The sequence below is a fragment of the Globicephala melas genome, chromosome 20 (assembly GCF_963455315.2).
Source record: "Globicephala melas chromosome 20, mGloMel1.2, whole genome shotgun sequence".
In the NCBI taxonomy this organism is placed as follows: Eukaryota; Metazoa; Chordata; class Mammalia; order Artiodactyla; family Delphinidae; genus Globicephala; species Globicephala melas.
This window is the reverse complement of record NC_083333.1, coordinates 15,648,650-15,667,878: the sequence shown is the minus strand read 5'-3', so window position 1 is coordinate 15,667,878 and position 19,229 is coordinate 15,648,650. Positions and strand designations below refer to the sequence as shown.

General features: G+C 46.6%; 1 protein-coding gene across 5 annotated transcripts in view; it reads right to left on the bottom strand.

The window, feature by feature from the left end:
* The window catches only part of MYOCD (myocardin), a 255,330-nt gene that overhangs the window by 91,412 nt on the left and 144,689 nt on the right, over positions 1 to 19,229 (bottom strand). For 3 of the 5 annotated variants that reach the window (XM_030862330.2, XM_060290649.1, XM_060290646.1), the window contains exon 1: positions 1,876 to 2,371. The exons of 1 other annotated variant lie outside the window; for it this stretch is intronic. In XM_030862330.2, the coding sequence (XP_030718190.1) occupies positions 1,876 to 1,930 (55 nt within the window). In that variant the 5' untranslated portion in view covers positions 1,931 to 2,371. Of the gene's footprint in view, positions 1 to 1,875; positions 2,372 to 19,229 lie in introns of those variants that run through there. One more of the 5 variants, XM_060290648.1, reaches the window with a different exon arrangement.

Genomic DNA, 19,229 nt, shown 5'->3' with positions numbered 1-19,229 from the left:
AATTATCTCCAGGAAGAATAATCCCCGTCCTCAACACTACATTTACTTAGTTTTACATTCAACTTGTCTTCTTCTCTGTCTTTTAGGAGATTATCAACCCCTTGTATTCAGAGGACCAAACCACTTTGTCCATTTCCAGACCCCGTTTCCCTGTTTATCAAAGGTAGAGGATTAAGCCTGCCTATGTCTGCTTCGATAGCATAGCATGTCTTCCCAAAGCAATCCTTTCTGTGACACAGAAGCCTGTCCCAGTTTAAAAAAAAAACCAAAGTGAGGCTGCCATCGGAATTCTCGGAAGCTGCAGGGTCTAGGTCTGCAGGGTCCACCTGGGAGACACCAGGACTCCACGGACCCACCAAAGCAGGAATTAGGAGCACTGTCTTCCTCGCCTTTGCACTGCAGCTGAAGGAAGCATTCGTTTGGTAAGTCTGTTTCGCAATTCTACTATCAAGTACATCACCAAGTCCATCTAGAGACAAACCAGCTCCTCCCCTGCCCCTGCAGGAAACTGGCAAGGGTGCCTTTGAAATGAGCGTAGCTTCTTGCAAAACAAATCCACATCCTCTCTTCTTCAGAAAGGTGGCAGTGTTGCCCTGCGGTTTTGACCAAATTGCAAAGCAGTGGCCATGTCTCTAGTGGATTAACAGACCAACCGCCTCACCTCACCACGGAAAGGAAAGGATGGATTAATCCACTGCAGAACCTAGTCCCTGACAGACCGGCCCCGCATCTTCGGGGCACTGAGTCTTGTAGCTGCCTCCGTTCTCAAGGTTTCATCTCGCTTTGACGGTACAGAGCCATAGAAAATCTCCAGTGGACCCCACAAGACATCTAAAAGCCAGGAGCATCTAAGCAAGTCCCAGAGGACCCTACTTTCCAGCATCCACTCTTCTCATTTTTTGGTAACATCCGTCCAAGTGAAATGCTGCGTGGTCCCACTTAGAAGGGCTATGGAAAACTTAGCAAACTATGCCAGCATCCTTTTAACACCTGTTACGGGAAATGTTCACATCACAGTTTATATAAAGTAACCCATCTTCTAAGCGGAAGTTGTACCGTTTACTGAGCAGTTTGTTACCACTTTTATAAAACCGATATTCTACACAGAGCTATTGACAAAGAACCAAAGAAGTCTCCCCGTCTCAGTGTGGAGACCCACACACATCAACACCTTCCAGGGGCGAGTTACCACCCTATGTGTGAGGCAGTTAAAGGCCCGTCTCCTCTCCACTCACCTTCACTCAGCGTCCTCTGAGAAGTTCCTCTATCGCCACTAACACAGAAATTGGGGGGAAAAGTCTCCATTTATAAACATCAGATGGTTTGGGAAAAAATATTTGTGGCACTGGACTTCTTTTTTTCCTACAGTGATGTCATTTTAAATACTTGGTGTGCTCCAAATTTGCTATTTTTACTTCCCCCAAGTGACTTTTTTTGGGAAATACATTTGTTTGGATTAGCTCCATTTGAAGTGACTCCTGTATCTAATACAACAGCATCAGGTTCATTGTCTCAGCAATTCTGACTGATACTGTGCAGCTCTCCAACTTGAAATCCCCTATTTGCTCACTTTCAAGGTTATTCCTGTTGGATGGACCCCTCCAGAATTTCTACTCGCAAACAGAGAGACAAAAGTAAAAGGACTGGCCTTTTCACAAACAAAAACCACACTCTGTGACTCAAAGCATTTACAACAGAAGACATTAAAGGCCCCCCAAGGCACATACAATTCTTCACTTGCCAAATGTGCTTCTGGGGAACAGAGTTGAAGTAGCCAAGGCGCTGGCTTTGAAACATTTATTGGAAAGCAGTGTGGAGTTGAGACGTGCAGAAGAGGAAAAGTTGAAGAAGGAATGCCAAGTGCCTTAGCCCTACCTGATCTGAACTTGCTCCTAATCAGCAATGAGTGCTCAGACCCCAGGAGTGTCATGTTGAGTCTCAGCGAGCCGCTGGTCCCTTGGCCAGATGGCCCCTGACTTCCACCAGGTACGGGCTCCCGGGAGCCCAGTTGACCGCAGTTAACAACCCAGAATTCATCCAACTCTCCGCGAGCTCCCCCGGGTAGGAGTACAGTGGCAGCCAGTGACCGAAACCAGAGTCCCCAGAAAAGTGGCGGCCTCGCCGCGCGGGGCTACGCCACTCTCAGCTGGCGGGACCCTGCGCCTCCTCGGGGTCTGGCGGGGCGCCGCGGCATCCCAGGCGTGCGCGGCTGATGTCATAGGCTGCCCGCGCTCCTCGAGCATCCCCACCACGCCTTTATGAAGGTCCCCAGTTTGCTATCTGATCCTCTTTTACTACTGACAGGAGCTCAGCCAATCAGGAGTGGCAAGCGGGGCCCGGGACGCGGAGCAGCCGGAGGAGTCCCGGGAGCCGGTCTGAACTCTTGGCTGCGGGCGGCGCGGGGGCGGGCGGCAGGGATGCGGAGGGCGCGCGCGGGGGGCGGAGCCGGGAGCCGAGAGCGGCGGGGAGGGGCGGGGCGCCGCGTAGCGTCAGGCGCGCAGGTGGGCGGGCCAGGTGGGAGGGTGGGGACCCCGGGGGAGAGGGGGCCTCCATCCCTGCAGCCTGGCAGGCGGGCGGCGGGCGTGGCCCACCCCGGGAGGGGACTTGCGCGCCCGCGCACCCGGGGCGCACCGAGCTTGGCAAGCAGGCTGGACCCCTGGCAAATAACCGAGGCTTCCAACGCACCAGGGTGAGCACATTCTCTCTCCGTTTGCGCAGGCAGAGACGGAGCATACATGTCGCAGTTCCCGTATCAAACCTGGACACACGTCCACGGAGAAAACGAAACGCCTTTCATTTTTCTGGGATATGCTCTTTTTGGACAAACCTGACTCAGGCTGTCTGCAGGTGCAGCCAGGACACAGTGCTCTCTCTCCTGCGGGAGATACACGAGTTGGAAGCCCTTTTGGGGCGCTCAGTAGAGTGGGACTCAAGGAGGGAGGGTCTCTGGAGCAGAGGGATGTTCGAGCCGGGCTTGGGCTCAGCTGGTAAAGTCTAAAAGACTTTTCCCACGAGTGAGTCCCGAATCCAACACCAAGTGATTGCGCATCCAGAATGTGCCAGGTGTGATAGGCTCGTCTGTAAATAAAATAAAGACATGCTCTCGAGAAGCTTGCTTAATCGTTGGCAGCACAGAAAATAACACGGAACTATATACACATAGTGTTGGGTTGAATTTATTTGCAACCTTCTGTGCACGTGGGCGTCGAAGTGTCATCTACTACATGCACGCCTGCTTATGTCTCAGAGTGCTAAACCCTTCAAAGATCCGTGGGTGACAGATGAAGACCTAATATGACCACAGCTCCTGGGACAGCTTCTAATGCTCTGAGTTTGGGCCTTGCCCAAATTCTCGGATCCTTGAGTTCACCCTTTGGAACTGACCAGTCGTTGGTATAAATGAGGTCTTCTGGACTAGACCACTTAATTCCTGATATGTCAGAAAGGCGGAGCAATCCCATCCTTGTTCCTCTTGGAGATAGAGGCCTGTCCCCAGAGGCCGTTTACGGAGGATAAGATGTGCATGAGTACCTCAGTTATTATGAAACACAGTCATACACAAGGCATCTCTTTCCTAGTTCCGCTGGAATAAATTGTCACAACTTGAGTGGTTTCAAGCGACAAGAATTTATTATCTTGCAGTTCTGGAGGTCAGAAGTCCTAAGTGGGTCTCACTAGGCTGACATCACAGTATTATCAGGACTACTTTCCCTTGTGGAAGATTTAGGGGAGAATAGTTTCCTTGCCCTTTCCAGCTTCTAGAGGGCGCCCATGTTTTTTGTCTCTGGCTTCTTCACGTTCAAAGTCAGCATGATGGGTCAAGTTCTTCTCACGTGATATGGCCCTGCCCTTTCGTCTCTGCCTCCCTCCTCATTTTAAGGACCTTGTGATTATACGGGGCCCACCTGGATAAACGCCGTTGTAAGGTCAGCTGATTATCAACCTTCATTCCACCTGCATCCTTAACCCTTTGCCATGTGATGTAACGTACAGATTCCTGGGGTTTAAGATGTGAACATAGGGGGTAGGGGCATTACGGTATCTGTGACACAGAGTGACCCCTTTTCCTACCAGCCTGTTCTTGTCCTCAGTTGAACCCCAGGCTCATGATCTTCAATGAAAAGAGGTCAAGTGGAGGGAGGTTTGGGAATAGAGCTGCCCAGGAGCCTGGAAGAACCCTGGCCAGCTTTCAGATACCTGTGGCAGGGAGGTCCTTGACAGGGAGGAGACCGGTGGGAGAAGGAATATTGCTAAATTATCTGAGCAGAGAAAAAACTATTCAGAGCCACATTCAACAAAAAAAAGCCAAACAGATTATTATCCTGAGGGCTGTGGAGCGATACATGGCAACCTGGCGGAGAATTCTTGCAGTGGAAGTCGGGATAAGGGTCTGCCTGACCCAGATGAGTTGGACAGGAGTGGATTGTTTTCCCTCTGCAGGCCCGAGAGCGTGTGTGTGTGCGTGTGCGTGTGCGTGTGTGTGTGTGTGGGGTTTCTTTTTTGAGTAAGTTTGGGAAATGCTGGTAACCATAGCCTTCCTCAAGTTTCCCATCCGAGCATGGAGCTGCTGACATCAGCCCTCTGGGATTTATACCCCCTATGGCGAGGAATATCTATGGATATAAATATGCTCATATAGAAGCTCATCCTTCCCCCCTCTATGCAAGCATTTTTTGTGGAAAAAAAAAAAACGTTTTTGGTGGAATTTAAAGAGGATGTTCCCAAGGGAAACATGTGTCCCAAGCTGCCGTGCTTTGGGAGCAGCGGGCTAACGCAGCAACGGCAGGCCCCCAGGCTCTGTCCTGCAGTTGGACCACATTGGCAGCACTTCTCGGGGGCCTTGCTATCCCCCTGAGGCCTAGCGTGAGCCTGGGATGCGATGTGATGTAAGGGAGAGACATGAGCTGCTGGGAAGCTCTCCATTTGCATCTAAGCTACCTCTGTGACCTCGAGTAAGTGATTGAAGTCTTCTGAGATGCTGGGCATCTTCATGTAAAATGGAGCTAGAAATGCTCACTTCCCAGAAGTGTTGGGGCACTGAAACAAAATAATGCACCTGGAAGAAGAATAATTACCCAGAACAATTCTTCCTGCGTGTTTTAGGTCCTTCTCTTTACCCTGCCCTCTTCTGCATCCATTCTTGATCATACCAGGTAATCCCAAATCCTTTTCCCTGGTTTTGGCTTTCCTTTCCTTTGCCCTCAGGTACCTAAGGCTGTGTCAGAACTTACCACGGATCTAGCAGCTTGCAACAGCCCACACGTTTCTTTTTTTCCCAATTTACTTATTTATTTATTTTTGGCTGCGTTGGGTCTTCGTTGCTGCGTGCGGGCTTTCTCTAGTTGCGGCGAGCAGAGGCTACTCTTTGTTGTGGTGCGCGGGCTTCTCATTGCTGTGGCTTCTCTTGTTGCGGAGCACGGGCTCTAGGCATGCAGCCTTCACTAGTTGTGGCTTGTGGGCTTCAGTAGTTGTGGCTCGTGGGCTCTAGAGTGCAGGCTCAGTAGTTGTGGTGCACGGGCTTAGTTGCTCTGTAGCATGTGGGATCTTCCCGGACCAGGGCTCAAACCCGTGTCCCCTGCATTGGCAGGTGGATTCTTAACCACCGCGCCACCAGGGAAGCCCTCACACGTTTCTTATCTCCAGTTTCCATGGGTCAGGATTCAGGGCCTGGCGCTGCTGGCCCACTGCTCAGGACCTCACAGGCTGCAATCCAGGTGTTGGCTGGGGCTGTGGTCTCATCAGAGGCTCAGCATCCTTTTCTAAACTCACTGGTTGTTGGTAGAATCCAGTTCCTTGCAGCTCTAGAACTCATCGTGGCTTGCTTCTTCAAGGCCAGCAGGAGAATCTCACTCTCAGGGAAGATTCTTTTAAAGTCCTCACCTGATTAGGCCAGACACATCCAGGATAAACTCCCTTTTGATGAACTCAAAGTCATACTAATTAGGAACCTTAATTATACCTGCAAAACCTCTTTACTTTGACCATAGAACAGAATCTAATCATGGCAGTGTCGTCTGTCACATCACCCACCCCTCCCAGCTACACATGAATGGATAAAGAAGATGTGGTCTATATATACAATGGAATATTATTCAACCATAAAAAAGAATGTTCCATTGCAGCTACAAATGGCAACTAGAGATGATCCTACTAAGTGAAGTAAGTCAGAAAGAGAAAGACAAATACCATATGATATCACTTATGTGTGGAATCTAAAACATGACACAAATAAACATATCTATGAAACAGAAACAGACTCACAGACATGGAAAACAAACTTATGGTTACTAAAGGGGAAAGGGGATGGGGGAGGGATGGATTGGGAGGCTGGGGTTAAGCAGATGCAAACTAGTGTATACAGGATGGATAAACAACAAGGTCCTACTGCATAGTACAAGGGACTATATTAATATCCTGGGATAAACCATAATGGAAAAGATTTTTAAAAATAAAAAATGAGTGCTAAATTAGAAATGTGGTGGGTAATGTAGCGTATCGCCTCTGATTGACAACTGACTAGAGTATGAAGACTCAGTTCTTTCTCGTGGGACCCTGAAGTCACTGACTGGAAATGGCAACTCAGAAATGCCTCCTACTTACATCCTGGTTTCCTTTTCCCACCTGGAACTCTCGAGAATTCTCAGCTCCTCCGGGCACCCATAGCACCAGTGCAAGTCCCTTAATTTTCAGCTTCATTGCCTTCACAGTAAGTCCATCTCTGGGGCCAGTGGAACATGTGTGTGAGCTCAGGGAGATTCATGCAGTCCTGCTTGGCGACCCCTGTGACGAAATTTGTGCTCTAATCTCCAAGGAGCTCCACCTAGATCCTGGGATGGAGGGGTGAAATCTGGACTACCAATTACCTACTTCAGGAATACAGCCTCCACCTATCAATTTCAGTGTCAATTTCCTGTCAATTTCAGCCTATCAGTCTCAATTCCAGAAATGTTTATAAAGCACAGACCTTGTTCTAGCACTGTAAGGGTTATAAAGATAAAGCAGATGTGATCCTGGACCTCCAGGGGACAAGAATAGGGTGGCAGGGCCTCCACAAACTCCCAATAAACCAGAAATCCAATGTCATTATTACACTAGTAATGAGATCTCAGATGGAACTCGTGTGACCCACCCTATTCATATAGCCTGTTTTCTTTCATGAACTTGAGTACAAAAAGACTTTTGCCTGATTTAAACAAAGACTTTAAGTTAAACACATGTAAAGAAAGTAGTTTCAGTGGAAAGTATCTGTCGCAGCTCCTCCTTCTTCCCCTGCTTACCAGCAATACCTCTCACCCTTCCCTTCTCTCTTTCACTTCTCTATCCTAGTTCCTGCCCAGGAAAAGGGAATCCGATTTGATAATTCAGAGTTAGAGCCACTGAGTTGGGCCACATTTGCTGGTGGACAGGGTCACTGTGTTAAAAAGTCATGCATCTGTCATCACCTCCTCCTCAGCTTCTTCCTTGCTGCTCTCACTTTAAGAGGGTGGGAGGAGCATAGATCTGAAATAAAGAATGTGCATCTGCCCCTATGTTTGTAGCAGCTCTAGTCACAATAGCCAAGGCATGGAAGCAACCTAAATATCCATCAACAGATGAATGGATAAAGAAGATGTGATACATATATACAATGGAATATTACTCGGCCATAAAAAGGAATGAAATAATGCCATTGGCAGCAACATGGATGGAACTAGAGATTATCATACTAAGTGAAGTAAGACAGAAAGAGGACAAATGCCATATGATATCACTTATATGTGGAATCTAAAATATGGGGGAGGGATGGAGTGGGAGGTTGGGGTTAGCAGATGTAAGTTATTATGTATAGAATGGATAAACAACAAGGTTCTACTGTATAACACAGAGAACTGTATTCACTATCCTATGATGAACCATAATGGAAAAGAATATTAAAAAGGAATGTATATATATGTGTAACTGAATCACTTTGCTGTCCAGTAGAAATTAACACAACACTGTAAATCAACTATACTTCAATTTTTAAAAAATGTGCATTTAACAGTGTTTGAATCAATCTACACCAGTCGTCCCAGCTCCATTACGAGTATTGCTTAATCTGGTTTGCACTGAATTTATGCAATGATGGTGTCCCTGGGTCCAGGGTATATGCAAGAGCCTGTCACACTGCTGTGACTTGCTTGCCATGGGGAGTATGGAATTTGGAAGTGTGATGCCCACAGCTGGACTCATGGTTGTCATTCAGTATTGGATGGGTGCCATTTGCATGGTGCAAATTCTTCAATTCCCCTTTGTCTTTTTTTTTTTTTTTTAATTTATTTTGGCTGCGTTGGGTCTTCGTTGCTGCGCGCGGACTTTCTCTAGTTGTGGCGAGCAGGGGCTACTCTTCGTTGCACTGTGTGGGTTTCTCGTTGCGGTGGCTTCTCTTGTTGTGGAGCACGGGCTCTAGGTGCGCAGGCTTCAGTAGTTGTGGCTTGCGGGCTCTAGAGCGCAGGCTCAGTAGTTGTGGCGCATGGGCTTAGTTGCTCTGCGGCGTGTGGGATCTTCCCAGACCAGGTCTCGAACCCGTGTCCCCTGCATTAGCAGGCGGATTCTTAACCACTGCGCCACCAGGGAAGCCCTCTTTTGTCCATTCTGTGAGGGCACTAGGACGACAAATAATTACCTACTTGTCCAGTAGACACTTGTCAGTTTTTGTCTTTTTGGATTCTCTCAGGGATCAGGCATTGTTGGTCCTTTCCCACATATCCAAACGCCTTCTCCGCTGGGGTTTACCCAAAGCTCTTCAAAACAACAGGTACAACACCTAACTTATACTTCCACTCACCAAGTCTCCCTACACACCTACTCTTTCTCCTGCAGTTCCTGTTGAGTGAACGGAACAGTAGCCCCCGAGTTTCTGGTTTGGGAGATGGCCCACCATCCCTTCATTCGCCCCATCACCAATCTGTCACCATGCTTTTTCCATTCTCCACCTAAATACCTTTTGAACCTACCCCTTAATTTGCTCCTAATGCCTCTTCCTTACTTCAAGCCCCCCTTGGTTTTTTCCTGGATTATTACCAGTGTCTCTTGAGTGGTTGCCCTTCTCTTTCCCTGCTCCAACCCATCTTCCATGGTGTCATCAAAATGGTACTTCTAAATCATAAGCGGGATCAGTCTGCTTCCTGCCTACATCTTTCTTTGGCTCCCTACTGCTGAAGGATAATGTCCACACCCCTAAGTACGACATGGAGAACCCCACGTAATTTGGACCCATTAACTCCTACTTTATTTCCTGCCTTTCTTCCCGTTTCATCCTCTGTATACCTGCAATAACAAAGAATTTTAAAAACACTGAGGCTTTTCTCTCTTTCTTCCTTTCCTGTTTCTTTCTTCTTTTTTAAAAATATTTATTTATTTATTTAGGCTGCACCGGGTCTTAGTTGCAGCATGTGGGCTTCTTAGTTGCAGCAGGCGGGCTTCTTAGTTGCGACATGCACGTGGGATCTAGTTTCCAGACCAGGGATCGAACTCGGGCCCCCTGCATTGGGAGCGCAGAGTCTTACCCACTGGACCACCAGGGAAGTCCCCCTTCCTTTCCTGTTTCTTTTACTTAGAATTCCTTCTTCCTTTCTCTGTCTAGAGACATCCTACTTATACTTCAAAACCCAATTCAAACTTTACCTTATTCAGAAAACCTTTGACAGGCCCAGGCAGAATTAATCACACCCTCCTTGCTTTGCTGCATTCATATCTCGCTTATACTTTGTTATTGCATTGATCAAGTATTATGGATTACTTTTGACATGAACATCCCTCCACTAGTTTCTAGGCTATTGGGGGACAGAAATGTCCTGTTCATTTATCTGTAACCCACTATTTTTCCTTTTGTTCTACTTTGCTGATTTCCTGTGTTAATCCTCTCATAATAGACTGCCCTTTGACCTACTTTGTATTTGAATTACTGTCTACAGGATAGTGTTTCTGGTTTTTGATCTTCTCTTCTGCAAATATATTATACATTTCTTGAGGGCTTTGGCTACATCTTAGATGCTTTCTCTCTACCAACGCATCTTAAATGGTGGTTTTCAAATAGTTGTTATAACAGGGGTTGGTTGGATGACACCTGGGGTGTAGGGGCTGTTTTGTTCTGATTCACTCCATTCAGGGCCCGATGCAAACTTATACACTTTCCAGAGATGATGAAACTGCTTCTGGTTCATAAAGTGTGATCTGATGTGGGAGTGTGCTTTCTCTTCCAAATCTTTGTTTTTTTTCCTTTCTTTTTTTTTTTTGCAACTGGTCACATTCTGTTTCCTAACTCTTCCCTTTGCTTCAGTCTCCTGCCATCTCCCCCGCTCCCCAGAAAACAGAATGGAGGCCCATAAATCCCTGACCTGCTTCAGATGACCTTACAAATCACGCATGCCTAGTCTCATTAACCCTGGACGCCTATTATGGCCAAGGAATGGAGAAGCACCGCCCCAGCACGGAGGGGCGGGGCAGGCCAGCGGTGCTGTTTCCTGGACCCCAATCACTCAACAGCTTTCCAAACCTCACCTTTATCTCACCCCACGTTTCCAGGGCTGTGAGTCAGGGAGGAGAGCTTTTAGTTCTAGGGGACCTGGTCTAGAAAGGCTATTTCTCTCCCCTTGGAAACACCACACAGAGAGTTAGAACAGGTTAACTGAAACTGACATCTGACTTTTATAATTAGTACATTCCAAGTGAGAATGTCTGAAAAGGGAAAATTCCAAGTGCTGTTCCAACCAGCTATGACAACAGGAAAGAAAATTCATGGTGGGAGGCTTGTTAACCAGGAATACCCTCAGCTGGTCTCAGTAAAAGGAAACTTGGAAAAAAAAAAATCGTTCATTTCAGCAAATAGTCAAGGGACCTTCAGACCCACCAAATGCTTCTGCTACAAAATTCCTCCTTATGGATATGATGAGAACAGATATGCCAGTTTGATAGAAATGGATTCCTGAAACTCTCAGACTGAAACCTACACCATGTTCAGGCAGGGGTTGCAATCCTTAGTAGTTCTCTTTTTATAAGATTTGTTTTTATTAAGACTTAATTTTTTTAGAGCAGTTTGAGGTTTGTAGCAAAATTGAGTGGAAGGCACAGAGAGTTCCTGTATCTCCCCTCCCCCACCCCCACGTACACAACCTCCCCCATTATCAGCATCCCACCCGAGGAATGCATTTGTGACAACTGATGACCCTACATTGAATCATCATTATAACCCGGAGTCCACAGTTCACATTAGGGTTCAGTCTTGCTGTTGTACCTTCTCTGGGTTTGGACAACTGTGTAAGGACACGGAGCCACCATTACAGTATCATACAGAGTAGTTTCACTGCCCTGAAAAAATCCTCTGTGCTCCACTTTTTCATCCCTCCCTGCCCTAAGATTTTCCTGTCTTATAATTGCACTATTTTCATGCTTCTTTTCCCCAAGGTCACATGTACTTTTAACTTTTTAAAGCCCTGGAGTGTGTACTTTCCTTTGTAGCCATTCTGGGAGTTCTCTGAGACACTTTTTGACAGCTGAAGTAACTGACGCAGGAGAGAGGGTCACTGATTCATGGGAAGTTGTCCCTCTAGGTAGAGGCAAGACCAGGTCTTGGGTCTCAAGGCCTGTGTGAGGCTGTTCTTCTCACGAGCTCACGCAGCCTCTAATTTGACAGGTGACTCAGAAGCCCACTCTGGTTTCCCTCTCTGGGTATACATGTGCCCAGGCTTCAACAGGTGTTTTCTTTATTCCCCTGGGTGGTCAGTATTCGTGTCAGGGAAAATTTAAACATCTCTTCATTGCTTCCTGGCTCATGCAGGATTTTCTTACAGTACGTTGCCAATTTCTGTTTTTCTTCTGGAAAATTCTTTATTACGAACTGACCTTGGTACTGACCCATTTCCCCCCCACAAAAAAAAAATCCATAAAAGCCAGGATTTTGTTACATTAGCATTTAAAGCTAAGGAATGGTAACTGTGTGTCAAAGGCTTTCATGACATCAAGCTGGGGGTATCTTCCGGTGTGTCTGAAAGAAAATTTATTAAAAATGACCAAAGATGAATCCCAGAAGATTCAATAAAATGTACATGTCTGCAGAGGGCTGGGTTTGGAAAGGTTACTGAAACATGGAGCCGTTGGAGGTGTAATTTTCCCCTTTGTGGTCAGGTGCAGCAGTGGCATAAAGGCTAGTCATGGCAAAAGTTGTGGGTTCTGGAGCCAGATGCCTGAATGTACTTGCTTGGTCCCACCTTTACTACCTGTGTGACCTTGGGCAAGTTACTTAACCTCTCTGTTCTCTGTGCCTCGGTGTCCTCATCTGTAAGATGGTGGTCTAATCCAAAAAGTTACAGAGAGGACCCGATAGGTAAATAGATACACATAAAGCACTCAGGACAGAGCCTGGCACGTGGGAAGTTCCCCCAAAAGGAGCGCTCCCCTCCAAAGATGGCTATGATGGTGGCGGTGACACCACCACCAATGGATATGCATGCTGACAGTCATGCATATCCATTGACCAAGGCATTTATGGGCAAAGCTAAGGTGCAGAGAAGCACCTCACATACTTTTTTTTTTTTTTTACTTTTTGGCTGCACCACACGGCATGCAGGATCTTAGTTCCCTGACCAGGAATCAAACCCACGCCTCCTGCAGTGGAAGCGTGGACTCTTAACCACTGGACCTCCAGGGACGTCCCGCACCTCACATACTTTAAAGTGCTCTACAAATGCTACATATTAGAGTCTGTGAATGGTGGTCATTTGGGAAATAACTATTTTCTGTGGTGGAAACAGCCAGAGTCATTCCAACGCAGTGAGAAAGTCAACATCCTTTAAACACCCTCCAGTTTCATCAGGCCAGGCTGTCCCTGCATGAAATCAGTGCTTCATAGCAGACTGTGGTCCTGCAAGTGGGGGAGCCATTGCCAGGGATGCTACAGTCAGACCCCTGAGCTGCAGGTTTGGATTGGCTGGCATCTGAGTTTTTTTTCTAAAGATTCCACTGGAAATACAAATGTGGAATGATCCATGCTTAAGTGACTCATAAAAATGGAAACAATATTCAATTTTGAGGCAGTTAGACTTTGGAAGTTTTATTCTTGCCCTACTTGAAAAGAAAAAGAAAAAGCCTGCAAACTAATATCTACTTGGGTGGAAATTTGTGAAGCTAGAACTCAGAGCTCTAAAGGCTTTGTGTCCTCTTTTTTGTTGTTGTTATTGCTCTGTTTGGGTTTGCTGATGGGTGATTTGAAGCTGGACACACACTGCACCTGCCAGAGAATAGAGCCAAGTGTTAAATACCGATAGATACATCTGTCATCCAAAAGTTTTCTGAATCTGGGCTATAACATACATATTTATGTGTATAAACACATTTACGTGTATAATGCACACGTGTGCAACAGTAGCTGACCTGAAGTAAACGCTTACTCTATACTAGGGATCTGAATGGTTCTATTATCTCACTTAATACTCACAATGGCCTTAGGACGTAGGTACACTTTTTATTCCCATCTTGCAGGTAGGGAAACTGGGGTCCGGAGAGGGTACTATCCTCAGACCCAGATGCCATATATCAGGGGCCCCCCTATGCTTTGGACTGCCTTCCTTGAAATTTTCTAGGTCTTCTGAGAACTGTGGAGGCCAGCAGAGTCATTTGGGCTAGGTGCTCTGAGCCCAAGTCAGATAGGGTGGGCCCTACTGCCTGGTCTCTGTTTCTCCCCTTTGGGCTGTTCTCTAACCCTCTAGCCTGTGGTGGGGTTGACCAGATGCCCAATGAACTCCAGAACTGCAGCCTAATTAATGAATCATCTCAGATCCTTGTGACCTGCCCTGGTGCCAGGAGGGCAGCCTGGTGAGCTGATAACTTCCTCTCACTGGTGTGTTATCAGGCTGCCAGAATGGTGCTGCCATGCTGATTTTGAGTTGCTCAGAGTGTTTATATAGACAGGAGCCCTGCCTTCGGGAAAAATATTTTCCCAAAGCCCCTGCTCTAAGCAGCCCTGCTTAGAGGTGAAGCGATTTGACCGAGATCGTCCAGCTGCTTAGTGGTAGGGCTGTGACTTGACCTCAGATGTGTCTGAAGTGCTTCACATATTTGTTCTTTATTTTTAAAGATTCTAGGGGGTGTGATGCTTATATATACATTTGGCAGAAAAGATCAATTCCCTCGACTATCTTAAGTCATTTATTTGCAGAGGAGCAAAAAATCTTCCCACAGTTTCCTTTGATCTGCGACCAGCTACAGGCTAGGCCTACCTTCCATAAGAATATGAATTTGGTAGTCTACCTACATTTATTTATGGGACATCAGAACTTCTCAGGAGTGAATAATGGTTTGGGATTGGTATTATAGCACCAGCCTTTAAACTGCTCATCACTGATATAGTCTGTGATTAAAGAGACATCGATGGATTTTTAGAGACATTGACGGACTTTAGCTCTTTAGCTGGAAATGATACGTCATCTGGGATCACAGCAAAAGCATTTCTGATATCTGACAAAAAGCGTCATCCGAGAGAGAGAGAGAGAGAGAGAGAGAGAGAGAGAGAAAGGGGGAAAAAAATCCTACAAACATTCATGACTCTGGAATTTAAAAATTACTGACGTTATTTGTTTATTAAAGATTATAACTCACTTCAACATCACAAAGAATGAAACCCCTTTAACCAGATAATAAGCACAGCATGTTCTTTATGATAATGCCAACAATAAAACTAGAAGACTTTACAGTTTGTTATTTATCGGGTCGACTGGACACATCCTTTTTCTACATGCCAGGCTCGGAAAATTCTTTATTTCCTCTCTCCTTCTTATAAATAAAGACGGCATAGAGCTGACACATTTATCTCAATGCACTTTGCACTATAAAAGCCACATGAGTTGGTACTGGTGCCGAGGTTCCAGAGTTCGCAACTTTGAGGGTGTACGTACATTCTTATGTCCCATCAGCATTGGAGAAGGGTCTCCCTTTAGCTCATGGCAATGGCAGGACTTGCTTCTAAAATGTTTTTCCAGCGTGTTTCCTGAATCCATTTATTTTTCTTTATCTTCAGCCACCATGCTAAACCACCCCAACATGCATTTTAAAACATTTATTTAGATGGTGTAATAACCTCGTAAATATTCTCCCAACGTTCAGTCTTGCCCCTGGGAAGTCCGTTCTCCACACAGAAGCCAGCTTGATCTTTTTCACATAAATCAGTTTAAAGTCCTTCTTTGCTCAAAACTGCCAGGGGCTTCCCAATGCCCTCGGAGTTACAGCACACACCTCATCATGGCCATTCTGGATATCATCTGCTCTCTTCCTTTTTCATCTCCGATCTTCCTCCTTCTTCCTCTGTCCTACCCTCCACTCTGGGGAGGGGGTCACAAGGGTGGGGCAGTGCTCGGGAGGTTGACCAATACGGCCAGGGTTAATAGGTTCCTTTGCCCTCTGACTTCCCGGTGTGTCCAGCCAACGGGGAGCTCTGGCTGGGATTCCACGGAGGTGGGAGAGTGAGGTCAGGGTGCGTGTTTCCCAGGGTCCCCTGACCCCAGCAGCATCCCCTGTGAAGACCACAGCTCTCACTAGGCAGTCTTGCCTGTGCTCCCTTCCTGTGGGCCCTGCGGACCACTCCGTTCTCTTCCTTCAGCGCTACAAGTGGCCAAGGCGTCTCTCTGCCTGGAACACACTTTCCCCCAGATCTTTACAGGCCCAGGCTCCAATCACGTAGGAATCAGCTTCACAGAAAGACCTTCTCTGACCTTCTTCCTTGAAGCAGCCCACTCTTCTCAGCCACTTTCTATCAGTTTCTCTGTTTTGTTTTTTTTTCCAGTCCCTTATCATGGACTGAAATGATCATATTCAGTTATCTGGTTTTTCGTTTGTGGGTCTGTTTTGTCTCCACGGCTGACACCTGGGCAGGAATCTTGTCTCTCTGGTGCTGCTAGGCAACCCCAGTGCCTAGGACTGCACCTTGCACACTGCCGGTGCCCCATAAATGGGTGCTAAGCATTTGTTCAATGAATCCAATGGGACCATCTCACTTTGCAGTCGGGAAAGCTGAGATCTGTGGAAATGCGTCTTGTCCAGGACCCCTCTTGGGAATTGAACCAAGATTTTTATGACTCAGGGCTGCCTGTCCAGTTCTCAAGTTCCTATCTCATTTTAATCCCATCTTTCCTGTAGAAAGGGGCCTCTCTTCTTTACCTTCTCTTTACTCGCTATGATCTTTAATATAATGAGTAATTCTCCTAAAGCATGGATGTTCTAACCTGTATCTCCACCCCCCACCCCATCTTTCTTTATACTCTCTCTTGCTCTCTTTCTTTCCTATGTCCTATCCCCATGCCTCTTCTTGTAGCTATGAACCACTAATTAAGAGCTAATGCTTAGATACTTGGGGAAAAACCATGCTAGGACTGGAGAGCAACTGGGGGAGATCAAGACCTGGGAGACCCCGGAGAAAGTCAGGGACTTCCTTGGTGGTCCAACGGTTAAGACTCCGAGCTCCCAATGCAGGGGGCTCAGGTTCCCTGGTCAGGGAATGAGATCTCCCACATGCATGCCGCAACTAAAAGATCCCTCATGCTGCAATGAAGATCCCTAGTGCCGCAACTAAAGGCCTGGTGCAGCCAAATAAATACATAAATAAACATTAAAAAAAAAAAAGAAAGAGCATCTGTCCCACACACAGTGATAATAATAGTTACTGCTCCTTAACTGATGAGCACTCAGTCTGGACCATACACAGTATGAGGCACTTTGCATATAATCCATGTAAGTTCTTACATATTTTTCCTCATAGTAATCCCGTGACCTACACGTCTTCCTCTTCTTTTAGGGGCAGGAGCTGAAATTCAAGGAGGTTAGGAGATGGCTTAAGACACGGGTCCCACTCGCCTTAAGCCCTGCACACGACCTTCTCCAAATCTAATGAGGCTCCTGGTAAATCAGGTAAGGGAGCTGCAGGTAACCTGGCCTTCAAAGAGAGGGGGTGAGACAGAAGTAAGAGCCTGACTGGGAGTTCAGCCAGAGCTTGGAAGAATCAGGCATCAGTGGAGGAATGAAGCCCGAGGAGTAGAGAGCACACAGAGCCACTTTAAGGCTAAGGGGTCGAAATTAGATCTTGAGCCCAAAGTTAGAGATGGGGGCCCATGCAAGGCTCATCATAGGGATGGTGCTTCCTGGCCCTTTGACTTTCTAGTGCCTTCTTTGCATCTTTAAGACTATTCTTTGGAAAGGACATGGAGAAAACCCACTGATATCCAAGGAGGGTCTTTCTCTCTGACTCAGTAAAAGAGGAGATACTGGCTGGACCCTCTCTAGGGCAGAGATAAGTTGCCCTTGAAACATGGTGACTAGCTCTCAGGCCTCACAAAGCAGCAACAAGGACAGAGTTAGGGAGAAGAATTCAGAAGTGAGAAGTATCTGGCAAAAAAGGAGGAGGCCAGCTGAGGGCCGCGTGGCCCCCAGCTGCCAAACAGAAGACTTCAGATCATTGCGTGTCAATTCTTACTTTGCAGCACAAGGTTCCGTATTAAATGTATTTCCGTGACTGCCGTCACCTGCAAACGCCCACTCTCTGCCCCAGAAGAGTTTCTCTCCGTTTCACAAAAGGAGTGAATGGACGGAAAGGATGGTGAGGCTGCTCCGTGAAGGAGGCCAGAGGCAGGTAGAGGCAGTGTCTAGCCATGAAACATTCATCTCCATGCTTCAAGCATCCCAAAGAAACGTCTTAATGGATTACCACGCCGGGGCTCTTGCGCAATTGACACTAACAAAAAATACTTCTGCACTTTACTAAGTCTGCTTTTGAGCCAACCCATGTTTTCATCATAATATTTACTTCTGGGTAAATAGGCTAAATTCTCCGATTCTGATACAAAACAGAAAGATCAGAGAATGAAAATAAATAGACATGGCTGTTTAAAGATCATGTAAAATGTTTTCTAGCAGCATAAATATTTGATTGTAAAACTTTCAATATGTTGTGTCTATTAACTAGTAATGTACAATATTTAAATAATTCAGCCAGCCCAAGTAGGCCAGGGTCATTCGGGGAGGACAGAGTGAAGGCCCAAGCTGGCAAGATGCCCACTTGCAGTCATAACACAAGCCCGAGACTGGCCCCAGACACTATCCATTCCATCTGGAGCTCTTCGGTCAGGCCAAGCCACAGACAAGAACAGAGGGTTGAATGAAACACTCGGGGACATGGACAACTTCCCTGTCACTTTCCATTGCTAATTTGGTTTGCTCAGAAGCTTCTGTGTGTCATTTATATTTGGACCTTCAGATGTTCAACCAGTTGGTACTCTTTGGCATGATTCTTTGATTTTTTGTGTGTGTTTGGAGGTTGGAAGCCATCGAAGCCCATCCAGGACTTCGGTGGAATTACTCTGAAATTCCATCCATTGTCTCTGATATCCCTGACTCTCTACATGTATAATCTGGCAAAGAGGATTTGATTTACAGTCAGGAGGCCTGAGTTTGGGAGGCCTTTGTAGCCATCTAAATTCAGGCAGTTCTCTGAACCTCTTTGGGCCTCACCTTCATCATCTGTGAAATGGGACTAAGATGTTTCCTGGCTGTTCCACTGTGTAGTTGGGAGGGTGAAACATGAAAATGAGAGAGAACAATGAAAAGTATGGAAGTTCTCTAAAGGACAGTCCTCACTTAAGGGACCATTGCATTCACATGAGAGTATATACCTTACTGTACGTGTTCCACCCTCTGACACCGAGCCTAGCACGTTGTAAATCTCCTTATAAGTTTGTTGACAGAATAAATAAGCATCGCTGTAGCCTGCACGGTCCTCTCCTCACTCAGTTCTGCAAGGAGTGTGCTTAGAACGTCCAAGAATGAAAGAGCTGAAGCGGATCAAGATTACAATGGGCCCTCAGCATTCTCAAGGGATACAGCCCGCAGTCTTGAGAATCCCCAAGTTCCTGAATAAAATTGAAGACGAGAAGGACAAAGCTGCCGTGAGATGCTGAGATGCTGGCTGGCAGTCTGCGCCCACCCCCAGCTTGGCGACTCTCTTCTGAGTGCCAGCCTCCCAGGTGATGGAATTCCCAGGACAAAGGCGAATTTCTAGACAGCGTGGACTCTGCAGTGGCTCATAAACAGTAAAACCAGAAATCTGAACTCAACATATGACAAGGACCTGCTGACTTGCTATTGTAAATAATTGGGAAGAAAGTAATTTCATAAGGCAGTACGAATAACGCATCAATTCTAATTCTCTGTGTTCCTTTGCTTCCGCCGGA